Source organism: Aulostomus chinensis, chromosome 9, assembly GCF_037954235.1.
Source record: "Aulostomus chinensis isolate RoL2024-O1b breed Wild chromosome 9, RoL_Achi_v1.0, whole genome shotgun sequence".
In the NCBI taxonomy this organism is placed as follows: Eukaryota; Metazoa; Chordata; class Actinopteri; order Syngnathiformes; family Aulostomidae; genus Aulostomus; species Aulostomus chinensis.
Genome location: NC_141328.1, coordinates 28595126 through 28612593, shown reverse-complemented (window position 1 = coordinate 28612593; position 17468 = coordinate 28595126). Strand labels below are relative to the sequence as shown.

Sequence of the window (17468 nt, the reverse complement as noted above, 5' to 3'; positions counted from 1 at the left end):
AAACATCCCTGTGCGCCGTTATTTCACACAGCCGTTAAGTCAGCTGACATGTCTGGAGGAAGGCCAGAGGTAATTCTACACGAGGATCTAGCCCCGGTTCTGGGCCTCTGCACACTGGGGTTCCCCCTGTGAGCTCCTCCCTGGTTCTTAGCCCTGAAGTTCAGGCGAGGGGGTGCTCCACACTGCGCCCCAGACTGAACTACTTAAGAAGGTGATTTAAAAGGGCATTCCACCTTGTCCCAGGAGTGCTGTTCCTCTTCTGCTTCCTGTTCTCATGTAGAGACGAGAAGGAAGAAAGTCAGTGTACTTTAGAGGTCAAAGGTTACTGGGCCATATTAGAGCTCTGCTCATCACCGTCTAATACACTCAAACATTTTTAAAGTTCTTTTGTGAAATCGAACACTCTTTGACCCAATTCGTTCTGCTCCCTTCATAAGAGCATGTGGGTGCTCTGTGGGAAAATAATCCCCCATTTCTTATTCAGTACTTAATGCTTTAATTTATGTAAAATAAGTTAAAAAGTCCTTTGGAAGGCAGATACATCCAGAGCTGTGGATCTTATGAGGCAGCCGACACCCTTCAAACTTTGACCTTGGGTGAGAGGAAGAAGACAGATACTTTCTCCCTGCTTTCCTTTTTGGGTCTTCCAGTGTGAGGAGATCAAGGTGACCCTGTGGGTGTCGGCACCATCAGCTATGTTCCAAGAGCCTTCCTCCACCCTTATATGTAGCGTGGAGCTCTCCACTGTTTTCTGTCCTGTTTCATTTCACAGGACTGAAGTAGCGCCGAGCCAAGCCGACGCTCAGCTGTGGCGTGTTGAACTCTGAGCAAACTTCATTTGTCCACCCTTGGGAGGTCGGGAGGAGAGAGATTCAAAGATTAGTGTGCTGTCCGATCTCTCCCTCCCACATGCTGAGAGGACAGAAAAATGCTCTTCACTGACCAGATTCCTGATGTGTCCAAGTGCATTTTTAGACTTTTACCCTTCCATCCAGAAGACGCCGAGCGTCTGTGGAATGCGTTCCCATCCTCCAAAGGCAAACGTAACTGACGTACCTCAGTAGTCTTTCACAAACATAAAACACCATGATAATGTCTTCAGCCCCTTTGCCATACAGAACATGGTGACAGTGCTGCTCCTTGCAGGTCTACAGGTCTGTCATGGGTAGCTGTTCAAAGAGAAGGGACAGGAAGTAGTTAAAGGCCGTGGATGGTTCCTGGATGGAGCATCGCTGCCATTCACACCAGCCGCTAACATCCCGCACTTTGACACCTAATTCAAGCTTCCCTCCAGGGGACGAAGGCGCTTTTGTGCATCAGATGTGTTTATGTGTATATGTGTGTGTCCTAAACCCCCAGGCCATGGCTGTCGGGGTCATGCCCGTCAAAGGCACAACGCCATTGCTCGTCTGTGATGGCCATTGAGAGACGTGACTTCCTATTTCCCGGGATGGTCTCTCACACACACGTAAACCAGTCGAGTCTCCTGGTCCACTCTGATCCTGGTGGCAGATGGAATTAGCAGTAATTATGAGCTCATTAACTCCAGCCTGCTCTGTAATCCCCTGTAATGCCCAAATACTGCTGTGTGTGTGTGTGTGTGTGTGAGTTTGTGTGTGTGTGTGTGTGTGTGTGTGTGTGTGTGTGTGTGTGTGTGTGGGTTGGTGGTTGTGGGTATGTGTGCGCATGCACACGCAGTAGATTGTCTGAGTGACCATCACATACTGTTCTATCACACTTCGTGGAAGCAGGAAAGGGGAAACAGTAAATAACGCATAAAAGCAAATTCATTTCTGTCGAGCTGGGACCCAAAGGCTGGCTGGGGAATCTCATCTTCATTTGTCGATGATTTAGTGCAAGTGTTTAACAGTACGACTCATCAGAGAACCTGTGCTGCTAATGAAATGCCATTTTAGTGACAGATTTGTTGCCAGTTACGATAAAAGCGCCTTCAAGCATTCGTTCAGCAACACCGCGTCATTTAAACGGGTTAGAATTGATGGTAAATTATCCACCAGATTAAATGTCAGCGCATCACATGTCTCCAGTGAGCAGCAGAAGGCTGGTACTGTACAAAAAGGAGCTACGCTGCAGTTGTGTTACACGCGAGTACACCGTGCACCATGATGGTCGCCATGGTTACGGTAGGTTCACGCCAGGTTGAGTCTACACTGGCCTGGTGTGTCAGAGTTTGAGGCTTTCAAGCTACAACTGACCTGCTGGGTTTCATGACCCTACATGGTGCTGCATCGACGAGTAACCTCCTGCAGAGGAACTCGGCAAAAACACCAGTGTGACCCAGAATATTCAGATTCTCATCCAGGCAGGAAGACCACTGATAGCAGCTCAGTCTCTCCACTCTGTCTCTTATCAGTGGAACAAAATGATTCAATCTGCCGTGTCTAAAAGCAACCAAGGTGATGGTTTCCTAGTGATAATCTCCTGAAGTGCTGCACAGACCCACAGCGTTGGCCATCTGTGTCCTCCAGCCATATTTGCTGTCTCTTTTCATGTAAATGACGGAGTGTTTTATGTCAGCTTGTGCACATACACATGATTTTTATTTTCTTAACTGTAATCTCCCAGGCACCAATATCAGGCTGAGTCGACTGGCCGGAGCTCACTGTGGGTGTGGTCGCCCGCCTGTGCTGCTCTCAGAAACCAGTCCTTTAGTCCTGAGTGTGTAAATGTCAGTGAGAAATCACTCACCCCTGTTTGAAGTTGTGCATCCGAACTCAAACCTCCCCTATGATGCTGAAGTAAATGTGTCACATTGTTTGTGCTCATCTTGGTTCTTGAACAGAGGGAATCTTAATAAAGACTTGCGCACCAGCTGGAATGCGGCCAGTTGGCGTTGGTATGATCATTATGTGTCGATGCTGCATATTTGTCCTCTCACTGTCCCTCGGCCGCGATAGAGGCCGAGTGTTCTGCTGTTGACTGACCTCTCGAGCTGATCTGAGAAATATGCTCAAACGCTGAAGGCAGACGGACAGAAGCGTCTGACTCCATTGTCATCTCGTACAGCCTCACATATTTAGACCTCGGAGAATTTAATGACTTCAGCAGCCTTTTAACGCGTGCCCCTCTGGGTTCTGAGCCGACTGCCCAGTACCAGTCTGGCACTGCCCTCTTTTCCATTTGCCTGAAAAGGCATCGCTTCGACGAGGAACCCGTCTGATTTAGCCATTTTTGGCTCTGCCATGTGACACTGTGGATTTTAATAGGGATGGAAATTTCCTGTCCAGTGCAGGACTGCAGAAACACTTTCCATGCATCCATACACGTTGGAGAGACTGTGTCCAACTTTCATGCTGGAGAGGACAAGTTTAAGCCCATGAGAGGACAAAGAGGTGGACCGAAGGGAGCATGAGCACCGTCACCAGAGGTGACTTCACTGTTCGTTCCTAATCATTCCACCCTGCTACTCTGGTGGGGTTTTCTGCTGTTGATGCGAAGTGACCCATAATTAATAAAGGAGACTGATGATAACATTCTGTCCTCCTAAATATGGATCAGTTGTTTTGCTTGAGGTTCAGCAAAAGTGCACTCACATGCCCTTTAATGGTCCCTCTATTCATCTGATTCATTGTTTCTCATAAATCATGTGTTCCATAACCACACCCTATCCTCTGACAGTGCAGCAAAGTGAAAAATAATCTGCTTGTCCCGGCGCAGCGTGTCAGTGTCACATTCCTCCAAATGAATTCCTCCGTGCTCCGAGATGGAACACCTCACCATTGCATAGGGGATGCTGGCGCTCGAAAGCTGGGACGACTCCAACTTCCAGCAAGCACTGCTCCCACAAACCGCAGGCCAAGCTGCTTTGTCTCAGCAGTTGTCTGCTCAATCTCTCTCTCATCGCTCAACCTCAGAGAGGATGGAGGAGAGGAGATGAGAGGAGACATGGAGAGGAGCGGAGAGGAGGAAAAAGGGAGAGTGCAGACTCTCGTAATAAGCAGCAGAACTTCCATTCGCTGAGATAAGAGCAATTAGCGCCTTACTCTGAGTAGCAGAGGAACTTGTTGATAAATGCTGACATTTCTGTACACATTTAATGTGTGTGTGTGTGTGTGTGTGTGTGCGTGTCTGTGAGAGGAGGATGATGTTTATACTGACCACCAGACCTTTTAGAAATCTGGAAAATGAGATAAATGTATAATCCATTTGAGCGTCTGCAGCTCTCTGGAGAGAGGTTGTATATTTGGTCGTATAATGTGATTTTTCCTCTCATAGGTTCATTTGTAATGAAAAGACTGAGGAGGGGCCCACTAGTGTTCAGCTGGCTGTGGATGTCAGAACTCAGAGAAAATGCAGCACAATAAATGCTGTTGTGTGCAGAGATAAATCAGGGATGGCGAGATAAATTAGTTTAATCAAGCGTGTATTTCAGCTAAATTGACATTTATTACCGCTAAATTGAATCAACACAGATTTTCTTTTTTCCCCATGGAATTACAGTTATAGGATACTGTTTTTCAGCCCCCTGACTAATACAGAGACGTCGTTATCAGTTTGTGTTGTGTTTCCCAACCATCAAAATGATCTACACAAGTCTGGAAGTGGGTGTGGTTTGTGCTGGAAGTTGCATTCAATCAGGCTAATGATGTATTTACTAACCTACTATCGAATGGCAGTGACCTTTTTGAACCTTCAAAACATGAAACTACTCATCCCAGCTTCCCTGGGTGAAAGCTGATAATTAAGATCACATGTGATCAATTGAATCTAGTGAGATTAAATGTTGCAGTTAGATTGGTTACTTTTGTGTCCTCAACAATAGAAGTCCCTCAGCAGACTTTTCGTGGAGCTTTTTATTTTGTATTCTTTTAGCCAATAACACGTTGCGGAGAGGAAATATTCGTTTCCATCACATCGCCAGTCCCGACCCTGAGATCAGGCCTGCAGCCACAAAAGCAAATTTAAGATCCATTTGTGGAGCAGTGGCCTTCATTTTATAAATTTGTGATGTCATTTATTACATCTTGTGTGTAGTGCCAGGATGTGCTGGAGCTCACTGGTGTTGTTTTACCGTTTCGTGGCCTGAGTGAATGTAGTTGGGTGACGTAGACGAATGGGGTGCTAATATTATCCCTCAGTCTTTGCAGCTGCTGCCATAGAACGAAAAAGATGAGGCGGGAGCGAGCAGTGATAATAAGACATTTCAGCAGCTGCTGTAAGAGGGGGACGGGTGTAGCAGATCGAGGACGATCGAGGGACGTTGGTGGAAGTTTCGAGCGGGAGATGATCCACTTCAGCCAGAGCATCGTGTTCTGAGAGGTTGAGGAGGTTCTCCATGTGCCATCGAGTGCTCTTCTCTCTCCACCAGCACCCCTCTTCCTTTTCATCCTTTAGATTCTCTCTTCTTCCCACAAGCCACTCTGCTTTCTTCTTTCGAGTATCCTAATGTTTCATTGCTGTCCGCTCAGGCTCACATGCGTCTCACACTGTCACTAAATATTAGCCGGAACTAATTGAGCATATCAGGTTTTGACTGGGGACCAGAAAATTCCTTCTCAGTCTAAAACTTTTAGCAGGACTGAGGCCATCTCATATAGACAGCAGCTTAAGACCTTCAGCAGATATGGTTGAAGGGTCGAGGAACGTTTCACTCCCAGAGGCGAGGTGATTGGAGCGTACGAGTCTGATTAAACGTGATTCCTGCAGCTCAAAGCCAGCGGCAGCCTCACGCAGGTCTGGAGCTGCTCACGTGTCTTATGACAGCTCGTGTTCATGTGGTCGCCCACATTGTCTCGACCTTCACTTTCTTCCCTGATCTCATTTAAGCATCCTGAACGCCTCCTCAGCTTGATAGAAGTGACAGGGATTGAAGCATTCTCCATCAAAGTAATTACTTCTGATATAATTCCCTCCGTATTACATACAACACTCATCTATGTGAGACAGGCAGCGTCGATGATGTTTGACCCTTGACCCTGCTTCCGTAGATTCCTTTTTTTCCCACATTTGTCAGGGGAGTGACACCAACACCACTTGAGCTCTGAAGCTCTGAATAACAGGATGAGAGGAGAGGAGCTGAACCGCTTCAGTGAGGTGCTGCTGCTGTAGAGCAGCTGTGCGTCCCAGGGGGAGGTGCATCTCCCTGCAGTGAGGCACGACTGACGCACACGTACAGATCTGGAGCCTCTATGAAAGAGGACAACGTTTATGAGTGCTCGGGAACATTTTCACTCAAGGTTGTAAACAGTGATCAGATATAAAACAAGATCAGCTCTTATGGGAAAGCTGCATCCTCCTTCTTTTAAATTGAGTCCTGATAGTTTGTCATCAGAGACCCAATGAAATCATCCGCCAGTCAGATAAGATAATTTGATTGAAGGTCTGAATGTAAGAAAACCTTGTTCATTCAACACGTGACATGTTGGTGTTGAAAACAGAATTACAAGAAATGTTTTTCCCTCAAGCAAAGTTCATTTGTCTGTGTAAAGAAGGATTCTGTTGTTGTTTTTGCCTTTCGTCTCTTGAAAGGCAGATCTACAAATTATCACCGTCACTATTATTGTTATTATTATCATCGTCATCATGTAACACAGACAGAGCGCGTGTGCTGGCTGTGCCCGTACGTCTCGCCCTTTGTCCTCTTGTTACACGGCAACATGACAACCATTTCATACGTAAAATTTCCTCTGCTCGTTTTTGTGTCTGGGATGTCCACGGGCTAGACAGGGAGGGCGTCCTTGGTGCCCCTCTCCCCCTAATCCCCCCCGTCAACTCCCCCAGGGCACAGTGTGACCCACACAGGCACCCAACCGGAAGGCCTACGCTGCTTCTGTCCCGCCGTCCTCGCCTGCACCGCAGTATACATGACCTCATTAGGCAAAAGCTTTACAATATATTGAAACGTCAGTCCAACCTATTGACCCTGATAAGAGCCCCACCCAAGCCTCCGATATGTGACCTACCTAACGTATACGAGCGTCAGCCACAATCGCATGTTCGCCCACGTCCCAGCTCCACCAGTCCCGGCTATGACTCCACTCCCGCATGTCCTGGTGGGCGCTCCGGTGTGTGTCTGTTCCTCAGTGCTATTTTTATGTATGTGGGCTGAGATGATGTCGAGGGCGCTCAGGCTCCAGTTTGCCAAGCGTCTGCAGTGTGAAGTTAGACATGTAGAGCAGTGTAGGTTCTAATTAGCTGTCTGACCATGAATATTTCATCAAAAGACAAACACAGTCATGGAGCCAAGTTGCTGATGTAACTGAGCTTGTGGAGCTTTGTTAGTTCATGAAGCGTGTAATCTAGAGGAGATATCTCTTTGAGACAGTGAACGAGGGGAAGAGAGTGTGACTACAACGATGGAGGACGATCTTGGAGTTTTGAGAGATTCTGTGTCTTGATGAAGGAGATTCTCAGAAAGATGAGAGCTGGGAAGTGGCTGCTCTTAAAGTTGTCCACCCAGTATGTGCACCAAGAACAGATATATAGCAGAGACTGAAGATTAGCCAAAAGCTACTGACCTTAAACAGAGCCGGTGATGCCGTCAACGGCGCAGGCGCAACACGCCTCTCTTCTCCTTTGATGGCCAGAATCTGCTGCTGGCTGTTTCCATGGTGAGCAGCATCCGTCCTGTCGGAGCAGCGGAGTAGAGCCAGTATTAATTAACAGGTATTAATGAAGGTGGACTTCTTCATGAATTGAAGACATTTAAAGGTGATTGATAAACACAAATCTTGATATTTGTACGAGCCCCAGCCTAATCATACCAACAGTGATGAGCAGCTTCAACCAGTACGCAAAGATAGTATGCCTTATCCCTTATTCTTTATATAATACCCATCTGATCGTTTGATGCTTTAATGAAAATATCAATATGTTGTAAAGTTTTATTTTACATGTGTTTTTGTGTCCCCCAGTTGGGATGAGAGCAGTTCCATCAGCAGCGGCCTGAGCGACGGCTCCGACAACCTGAGCTCTGAAGAGTTCAACACGAGCCCCACCCTCAACTCCCTTCCTGCTACACCCATCGGCTCCCGCAGAAACTCAGCCATTGTGGTACGTAACACACACACACACAAACGCACGCACACACACACGCACACGCACACACACACTGTCTGGCACGGATACATTAGTAATATATGTGTTAATTACAGCAGCTTTGATTCAGCTGATAATCCTGTGAGCAACTGATGAGGTGCTGAATAATGTGTCAGACTCCATCTTTGTATAAAGAACACACACACACACACACACACACACACACACACACACACACACAGCAGGTCAAAGAGACAATGCCTCATTAAGTATTCTGTGCACACCCAAATATTTGTCACATCTGCAGCAAACACCACACACACACACACACTAAACACACACACACCAAACACACACACACACACACACACACACACACACACACACACACAGCAGCATTAGAACCTTTTAACAGCCGACAAAAAAGCTGAATTTAAAAATGTTCTTCGATGTGGAACCTGCCACATTGACTTCCTGCTGTCTGGAACTTTTGTTCACACATCTGCTTCATCGTGTAGCCAAATATATGATCCAGTTGAGGTTGCGGTGCTGTTCATCAGTGTTTGGCTGGCAGACTGGACTTCGACCTGTCCCAGGTGATGACATTCCTCACTCGCTGCTGTGGGAAAAGGAGGATTTAGGATTTAAAATCAGGTCTGCAGTTCCGCTTAAGGTTCTTCGAGATCCGATCTGTAGGTGGACGGTGCGAGAGAGTGAGTCTGATGTAGGTCACGCCTCCGCAACTGTGGTTTGTGTGACTGATGTAGTGGGATTGTAGAGGGAGAGACAGCGAGAGTTAGAGGGAGAGGGAATCAGCGTAACCATAGCAACTGAAATGCAGTGATGCTGAGAGTGCAGGTCTTTGTCTTCTCTGCTATACTGAAGGACAAGAGTAGAACCTGGCCATCTGCGCACACACACACACACACACACACACACACACACACACACACACACACACACACACACACACACACTCACACACAGGGCCATCTGCAGTCCTGCATGCAGGCCAGCGAACCAGAAGAACCGGGGCACCTCCCTCCATGTTGCCGGAGTCATGGCAACCATGACCCCCTGTGGCATCATAACCATGGCAACCAACCATGACATCGAACTGGCATTGTCTTATATATATGGCTGCCTTTTTTTTCGCCACTCTCAGCTGATAGGTTTCTTAAGTGGTTTGGTTTTGTGGCCCAAAAAGCCATTTCTCTGTTTCCTTTGATTCCCCTCTATCATTCTTTCATTTAATATCCTCAGAGGCAACTGTGACCAAATATTCGTTCCTCATTCCTCCCACATGTTGTGTAGCGTGCTCAACAGTGGAATCAGGGGGAGGTTAGAGATGGCATGTAGGAATTATAAGTTTATTTCCACGCGGAGGTGCAGGTATTCATGATCGTACACCATATTTGTCTGTCTGGTCCGTCTGTTTGTGTTGTTGCCTGCCATCTTATCTTCCTCCATTTCAATAATCAGACAATGTGTGTGAGGAAATGATGTTTTATCAAAAACGTCTCTTTTGCCTCGGTCTCCCTCTGACATGCGCGCCTGCACACACACACACACGCACACACACACACACACACACACACACACACACACACACACAAGGAATACCTCCACCTTGTGTGATGTGAACCTGCCCATGGGGTCTATTGGTTTTAATAAAAAAGGAATTCACCGCATGAGAACCGCTGGGTGCAGTGGCTTGAACTGTCACTCACACACACACACACACACACACACACACACACACACACACACACACACACACACACACAACTGTAATCTTCCTCAGTGAAAACTACTCCTATCCATCCTCATGTTCCTCAAACTCCCACAAACATTCCTTCACACGTCCACGGTCACAGAAGTCTGTGGTTGTTTAATGAGCTACACGTTAACACTACAGAATCAACGGTCCCGTCACATCTAGACGGTTTCCCGCAGGAGGACTCAGACCAGGTCTTAGTACAATGGTAAATGCTTGATGTCGTATTTCAGTGAGTTTTGCAAATGTTGGTACTTCTGTTTCTGGCTGCTTCAAACCGTCTCTGATAGTGTTGAAACTGTTCATACTGACAGAGGAAGAAATGTTCCTCAAGGATCCGTACTCGGCCCTCTTGGTTTTTTACGTGTGTGTGTGTGTGTGTGTGTGTGTGTGTGTGTGTGTGTGTGTGTGTGTGTGTGTGTGTGTGTGTGTGTGTGTGTGTACAGTGATGCATTATAACATTTTACAGTTGCTAGTTCTGCTGCTCCTGTTGAACATCTGGTTCAAAACCCAAAAATTCAATTTGAATTGTTGCGCAGAAGAACAGAAAACAGCATTATACAATCTTCCATACATTGGATTATGATGATAACGTATATGCTCGATGCCATCTACCACAAATCCATGTGATCATTTGTGTGTTATATAAAAGTCTGAGTGCTCACCAGTGTTAATTCATTAGTACAGGCCTCGATTTCTGAGCCACAGCTGCATTTGTATCAGGTATAAGATGAGAGCAGACTCAGAACTGAGGAAGGCTGAAGATTGATTTCCAGCACTTGGCACTTCACGAGCCAAATGGCCTCTGAACTTGATCTAAAACAAGACTTTAACAGCTGGTATTTTTCATATTTACGTGTCTGAGTGTGATGACAAAATGTCTTGCATATATGTGTGTGTGTGTGTGTGTGTGTGTGTGTGTGTGTGTGTGTGTGTGTGTGTGTGTATGTTTTGATCTGTCCTCCAGGAACTCTTGAAGAACAGATCATGATCTCAATGAGGTTTCCTGATTGAATAAAGCTAACACACTTTAGTTTAAAATCTGCCGTTCTTTATTGGATCATCTTTTGTCCCTATGCAGGTCACGTGTGTCCAACCAGATGTTTTTGCTGCAGCGTGTTTGTGTATTCATACAGATGCTGTTTATGTGCATGTTTAGCAGGTTGTGCTCAGTTTTCTTCTATTTTGAAGTGTTGAGACGTGATGGGATTAAAACAGAGGACGTGAGGAATTGGTGACAATTCATTCACAGTAAAGCTAGAGTCCTACAGTATGTGGAGGTACTGTATCTGATGTGATGCAACGGTATTTTTACTAAAAAGCTGAACGCCTCCTACTCTCGTTTCAAGGTCAGGAAAATACCAGAGTACTGCTTATGTTTCATCCACGAAAGTATGACCCTTGAGGCAAACTCATATTGTTTTGCACTCCTTGCGTTTCTTGTATATGTGGTGTTGGATTATACTGCATTAGTTAAATCTCAGTATACGTAATAAATTGGCAAGTGTGTAGCTGTAGAACTGTAAGGGATCAGGAGGGAGTACAGTTGTACTGATCCACTGCCACAAACGAAGTAAAAATACTCAAATGCAGACACGGATTGATATCCTGATTCATCGCCTGACACGTGTTCTCACAGTGCCTCTGATCACGTATGTTTGTGTCCTTTAGATGCGCACGGATGCTGAAAAAAGGTCTCTGGTGGAAAGTGGTCTGTCCTGGGACAGCGATGACACCAAACCCAGCCGCAAGAGCCTGGGCAGCAGCCTCTACGACACTGGGAGCCTCAAGTCCGAGTCAGCCAATAAATGGAAAAAAACCCGTCCACAGGGGGAGGGTTTGGAAGGAGGGAGGGGCGAACTGAAGAAACCTCAGACCCTGGGCCAGGGAAATGTGTTGAAGAAAGGAAGAAACCCACCAGTGGGAGTCACCTCCCCAATCACACACACCTCTCAGGGTGGGCTCAAAGTGGCATGTAAGTTCAGATACACACAGAGAGGTGCAATAAATATAGCTACACTTAAAATGGTTTCATAAGCACACTGACATATTTCTCTGGCTGTCCTACAATATTCTCTCCTTTCCTGTAGCGTCTCACACACACTCACTGACACACACTCACAGACACACACTCACAGACATACTCCCTGTCTTTGTCCCACACATTCATCCACAGCTGCAGCCCACCCTCTGGGCCTTTAGAAAGTGGTGCCATGTATCAAACGCCCATCACCACCCACTCCCTTCCTGCAAGCCAACCACACACACACACACACACACACACACACACACACACACACACACACACACACACACACACACACACACACACACACACACTTCCCTTTGGCCCATCCTTTCCAATCTTTATTTTAGTGTTGGACAGAGAGAAAGAGAGAATTTATAGCACTAAAATAAAGGCTTTGTACTCAGTACGAGTGGACCAGAAACAGTGTGTGTGTTGTGTGAGTGTGGACACGTCTGAGATCGTGCCAGCCTTATCACACTTAACACGTGCGTGCTCACGCACACGCATACACGCACACTCTCTCACTGACGCACAAATAGCACAAAAGTGGAGATTGTGCAGCTGCCTTTTAAGCACACCATCTGTGTATTGTTTATGTAAGCGCGCGCGCACACACACACACACACACATCCAGAACAACAGGATATTAGTTGTGATGTTGTGTGCCAGTGTCTATATGAACAGTCGTCTCTCTGTGGGACCGTCCCGTGTTTATACTGCCAGCTGTTGAAATGACAAAGATACCCAACGTGTAATAAACCAGCGTGTGATCTGAGCGCCTGCCGCTATCGATGTCACCAGCATGAATCTGCCATCAAATCAGTCAGGCAGAGAGGGCATTTTAATAAGTGTAGGTGTGAAGGGGGAGCCTCAGACCACGGCCCAGGCCAACGGACCCAGCTCAACCTTGGTGCGGTTCTGTACTGTGTTAACACTTTCTTGGGTGGTTTGGATTTTCAGACCGATCACAGGAAGCAGGCTATCATGTGAATGTAGTCAGGCTGTACATTCAGTTTGCCCTCTTCAAACTGAAACAGTCAGAAAACTGACCACACAGAGACATCAGACGAACGCCGGTCTACAAACCAATCACTGTCAGGTGCAGGGACGCAGGATGACGACTGGCTGTCGGCGGGTCATTCAGAGTTCTGCAGTGTGAACTGAATCAAATGTAGACAAGCTCTCTGGTGTGAAAATACCCAGGGCTTGACAGTTTAATGAATCCGGTGATGAAGTCAAGTGAAAGAACTGATGGTTTTACTGAGTGTCAGACATTCTTAGCAAGTTAGCGAGGTCTTTGTTGGTCAAGTTTAAGCTCAGGTAACCACTGAGGTTTGGCGGGATTGTCTGCGTGTGTGTGTGAGTGATTGATTTTCTCTAATCCACAATATATTCTGCAACCATTATTCATGCTGTACTCCTGCAGTTTGCGCTGTAATAAGCTCAAGAGGCAGCTTTAAAGAAAGCCTTTAAACCTCCATCCATGCTGCTTTACATTTTTTCCAGCTGAGAGCATTGCCTCTATTTCTGTAATTATTCCCTTTATTTATTATACATAATGACATCAATTAGTGTATTTAGTTGAGTTTCTGTGTACCTGAAAACTCTTGAGAGCAGACCGCCGCCAAGGCCAACAGCTCTTTCTTACATAAACTCATATCAGGATTCTCACAGATCCCACACACAGTCCTGCAGATGTTCCACACCAAACCTTCAAAACCTCACGAGTACACATGTACAAACACTGATAGGCTACTGTAGTTTCACAATCTCACACACACACACACACACACACACACACACACACACACACACACACACACACACACACACTCCTCTGATGGGCTGGTTGATGGAGGATGTTGACAGCCTATTCGCAGAGTCAAAGAATGCCGGTGGTGTGTGTGTGTGTGTGTGTGTGTGTGTGTGTGTGTGTGTGTGTGTGCGTGCGTGTGTGAAGACGCTGTCACTCCATATTGTCCTCTTTCCACTGCTCTTCCCTGGCAGACTTTGCCAAGGAGAATGTAGACTCATGAAAGAAGAACATACTAAAGCCATTTTCCCCTCACATTCCACTGATGGCAGCGATGGAGATTATATTTTATTTTCGGCATATCTCTGCCTACCACTCTGTCTGAATCTCACCAGCATGTTCAGACCTCCATCTTGTCAGACATCAAGTGGTTCGCTGTGTTTTCTCCGCACGCCACTTTGTCAGGTTGCGGGCTACAGCGTCTCCACTGCTGGTGTCAGTAAATCAGGCTTCATTTACATCAAAATGAATGCGTACGCCTGGATTCTGTCAATGTCTGCAGCCTGAAAGTTCTTGGAACATGCAACATTGTGGTTTTAGAATAAATTGAGTGTGTGACTTGACATGAAAACCCAATTTTCACATTTACAAAAGAACTCCAAACCTAATGTGTTGTCAGTGTCACATTCCTCTAATATACAATACTACAAGTGTGTATGTGGTACATGTCTGCCCCTATGCGTGTGTCTTTTGTGGGTATATAAATACCCTTAAGTGAGTCCAGATGTCCCAAGGCTGCGTGCCGGTGGGTCTAATTCAACAGCAGCTCTATGACTGTGTTAATGCCCTGTATATAAACCTCCTATAACAACTCCCATTAGATACAAATTAAAAGCACAGCTATTGTGGCCTTGCACTTGTGTGGCCAACGCTCAGGAACGTGCAGGTGTCTAATCGACTCTTAAAGATATTTTCTCTCATAATAACCTCCAAATTAGTCCAATTCATTTTCCAATGGGGAAATGTACAGGTGGAGGGCCAAATCACGCTATTTCCCCCCAGTCTATGCTCTTTCCCCGAAGGCTTGAAAAGAATGGAGAAATTCAGTTCCACGTGTCCACAGGCTTTGTTAATGTGAACACCAGTTTTCCACAGTCACGCTGCACGTTAGTCTGAGCTCTCTGCAGCTGTGACACACAGACCTACACTTACTGGAAAGCCAGAGAAAACTATTTCAGTTCATCGGGGTGGAAAAGAGGAGTAACTGTGATAACTTACTGTCTGCTCAGTCAGGGATGTGTTTTCATCAGCAGGCAGTCAGACTTGGAGGTGTTCACATAAGATATCACTTCCTTAGGCTTGCTTAGTCTCACTCACCACCAGAGACTACTCTTCTCTTCAAGCTACTCATTCATGTTTTTTTCCTCTCCAGGTTCGGTGAAGTCAGATGGAAAGCCAGCAGATAAGTCCCGAATAGCAGTGAAAAACTCCAGTCTTCAGCGCTCCTCTTCTGACGCCGGTAAAGAGCAGCGCAATGGCACCAGTTCTAGTGAGCAGCGTAAACCTCCGTCCGGCCTGGTCAGGCCTTCAGCTGGCGGAAACTTTGGCTTCAAGAAGTCCAACACAACTACCTGTAACAGCACAAATATTAGCAGTACGCCCACTGGGATGAGCACAGGAAGCAGTGCCATACCCAGCGGCTCTGCAACAGTTGGGAAGATTCCCAAAACATCAGGGATTCCAGTCAAACCAGGCGGTGGAGGTGGTGGAGGAGGACGCAAGACAAGTCTAGATGTTTCAAGCAGTGACCAGAGTGGGTTTTTGTCTCCAAATGCTCGTACGTCTCTGCAGTACCGTTCTCTGCCTCGCCCAGCCAAGACGAGCACCCTGACCCTGACCCGGCCCAGCTCAGCTCGCCCAATGAGCACTACCATAGATGCAGGTTCTGGGCTGATGAAACCCTCCAGCACAGCGCCCCAGGGCTCGAGGCTCAAAGACCAGACCTCAGGGCTTACTTCTGGAACAGGGCTGAGTAAGACTGGTGGTCGTGGGATCCCAAGCCCCAGTCCTGTCAATCAAACAGACAGGGAGAAGGAGAAAGAGAGAGCCAAAGCTAAAGCTGTAGTATCTGACTCCGAGTGTGGTGGGGGGTCTCTGAAGGGGAGTCCTGCTCAGACCCCCTCAGAGAACGGAGGGAAACTGCAGGGGCTGAAACCCCCCAGCAGTAGCAAGGGTTCAGATCTGCCGTCACCCAACACACACAGGTAGGGAGGATCATTTCCCACAGCTAAACATGCATGCTGTGACTCCACAGCGGTTTTCAACATTCACTTTCACTCTTTAAATCAGGTCTTACTCTGCTTTTGCTCTCATTGTCTCTAGATTATCTGGCGTACGCAGCCTGTCAAAGCCTCCATCCATCGCCCAGCTTGACAAGCTGAACTCCAACAGCCTAGAGGTCGGAGTTCACGACTCCTTGCCTCCAAAGGTTCCTCCATACTCAAAGCTTCAAGACCTCGCTGGCTCAGGAAGCAGCTCCACAAGCCCCTGCCTGACCCCCAGTCCTGCCCCCTTGCTCAATGTCAACTCTTCGGCCTGCTTCAAAGGCTCAGGGATAGGGTTGGGGCCCCGGCAAATCTCCTCTCTAGGGGTGGAGGGAAGCACTGGAAGTACTTCTCCTTTGCTCTGTCCTCGACTGTCTGGGCTGCATCGCAGTATGGAGTCACTGCCCTTCCAGATGAGCCTGACCCCGGAGCTGCAAGAGAGGGAGAAGAACAGGGAGATGGGCTACACCGCCAAGGAGACCAGAGACAAAGATCGACAGGAGGACAGAGGCCCTCCTGCTTGCTGGAGCTCTGGAAGTAAAGTCTCCATGAGCGTCACAGACAGGTGAGATTAAATGATCTTGTTAGACATTAAAAGATAGATAGAAGGCACACATGCAAAGCAGATGTTTTGTCACTCAGGCTCTATTTACACTGTAGCGACATCTCCTGGTCAGCTGAGGAACTGAATCTACGCCACTGTTAGTGGGAGGCAGCACTGTCCAGGGAGGAGCTTTGATGTTTCATTCACTTTGTTCCATGCTGCAGCTTCTCGTTCCCTCCCGTTATTGAGAGGACAAGTGGAGAGGTGGAGAAGATATGGTAGCAAAACCTATTCACATCAACCAAGAGGACATGAAATATAAATCAAAGACAAATACGTCAGTTTATCTATGAATATTATTTTCCCAGAGAGGAAGTTGAAAGCTAGAATGAAACTTGACCACATTTCAAAACACATACAAATACACAGTGACCTTCCCCTGAGTATCAACTGAAGAGTGTGTTAAATGGGATGTCTTATATTGAGGTGTTGTATGAATTCTTGTGTGTATTTGTCACATGTTAAGTGTCTGAAATCGTATTTACATCAGGCATTCTTCAGGAAAGTAACAGCAACAACATGCATCCACTCTCACACACGCTGAGCTTCCACAGCTATTATTACTCTGGGCCTATTATCAGTGGTCCCAGTGACTGAAGTCATAATTACTGGTTGACACCAGCTGTCTACTGGTCTTTCGCTGCGTCTTTGCGTCAGCCACCTTTTCTTGAGCGTTTAATGACTCCCTGGAGCACTGGTTAAATGATGTCATTGTTTAATCTCCACAGTACTCAGAGAGACAGAAACACACTGCCAAAGAAAGGTTTGAGGTAAGTGGATACACACACACACACACACACACGCACACACACACGCACGCTCATACCCTGGTGTGTTGCAGTATGAGGAAGACCCTTTAATAGCACATATACAAGCCTCAGGTTCCTGAATCGGTGTCCCTCAAGAACCTTGATTCTGCCCACTGAACCTGTCTGCGTCCTCGCCAGTTTTGAGCAGAACCGTCACACCCCTGACGGTGGGCG

The 17468-nt window shown here is 46.9% G+C and overlaps 1 protein-coding gene across 8 annotated transcripts in view; it reads left to right on the top strand.

Annotated features, from left to right (window-relative positions):
- nav1a (neuron navigator 1a) overlaps window positions 1-17468 on the top strand; it is a 113729-nt gene that overhangs the window by 84393 nt on the left and 11868 nt on the right. For all 8 annotated transcript variants that reach the window (XM_086214872.1, XM_086214878.1, XM_086214877.1 and 5 more), the window contains 5 exons: window positions 7875-8013; window positions 11447-11750; window positions 14990-15821; window positions 15940-16446; window positions 17214-17255. In XM_086214872.1, the coding sequence (XP_086070998.1) occupies window positions 7875-8013; window positions 11447-11750; window positions 14990-15821; window positions 15940-16446; window positions 17214-17255 (1824 nt within the window). The remainder of the gene's footprint in view (window positions 1-7874; window positions 8014-11446; window positions 11751-14989; window positions 15822-15939; window positions 16447-17213; window positions 17256-17468) is intronic.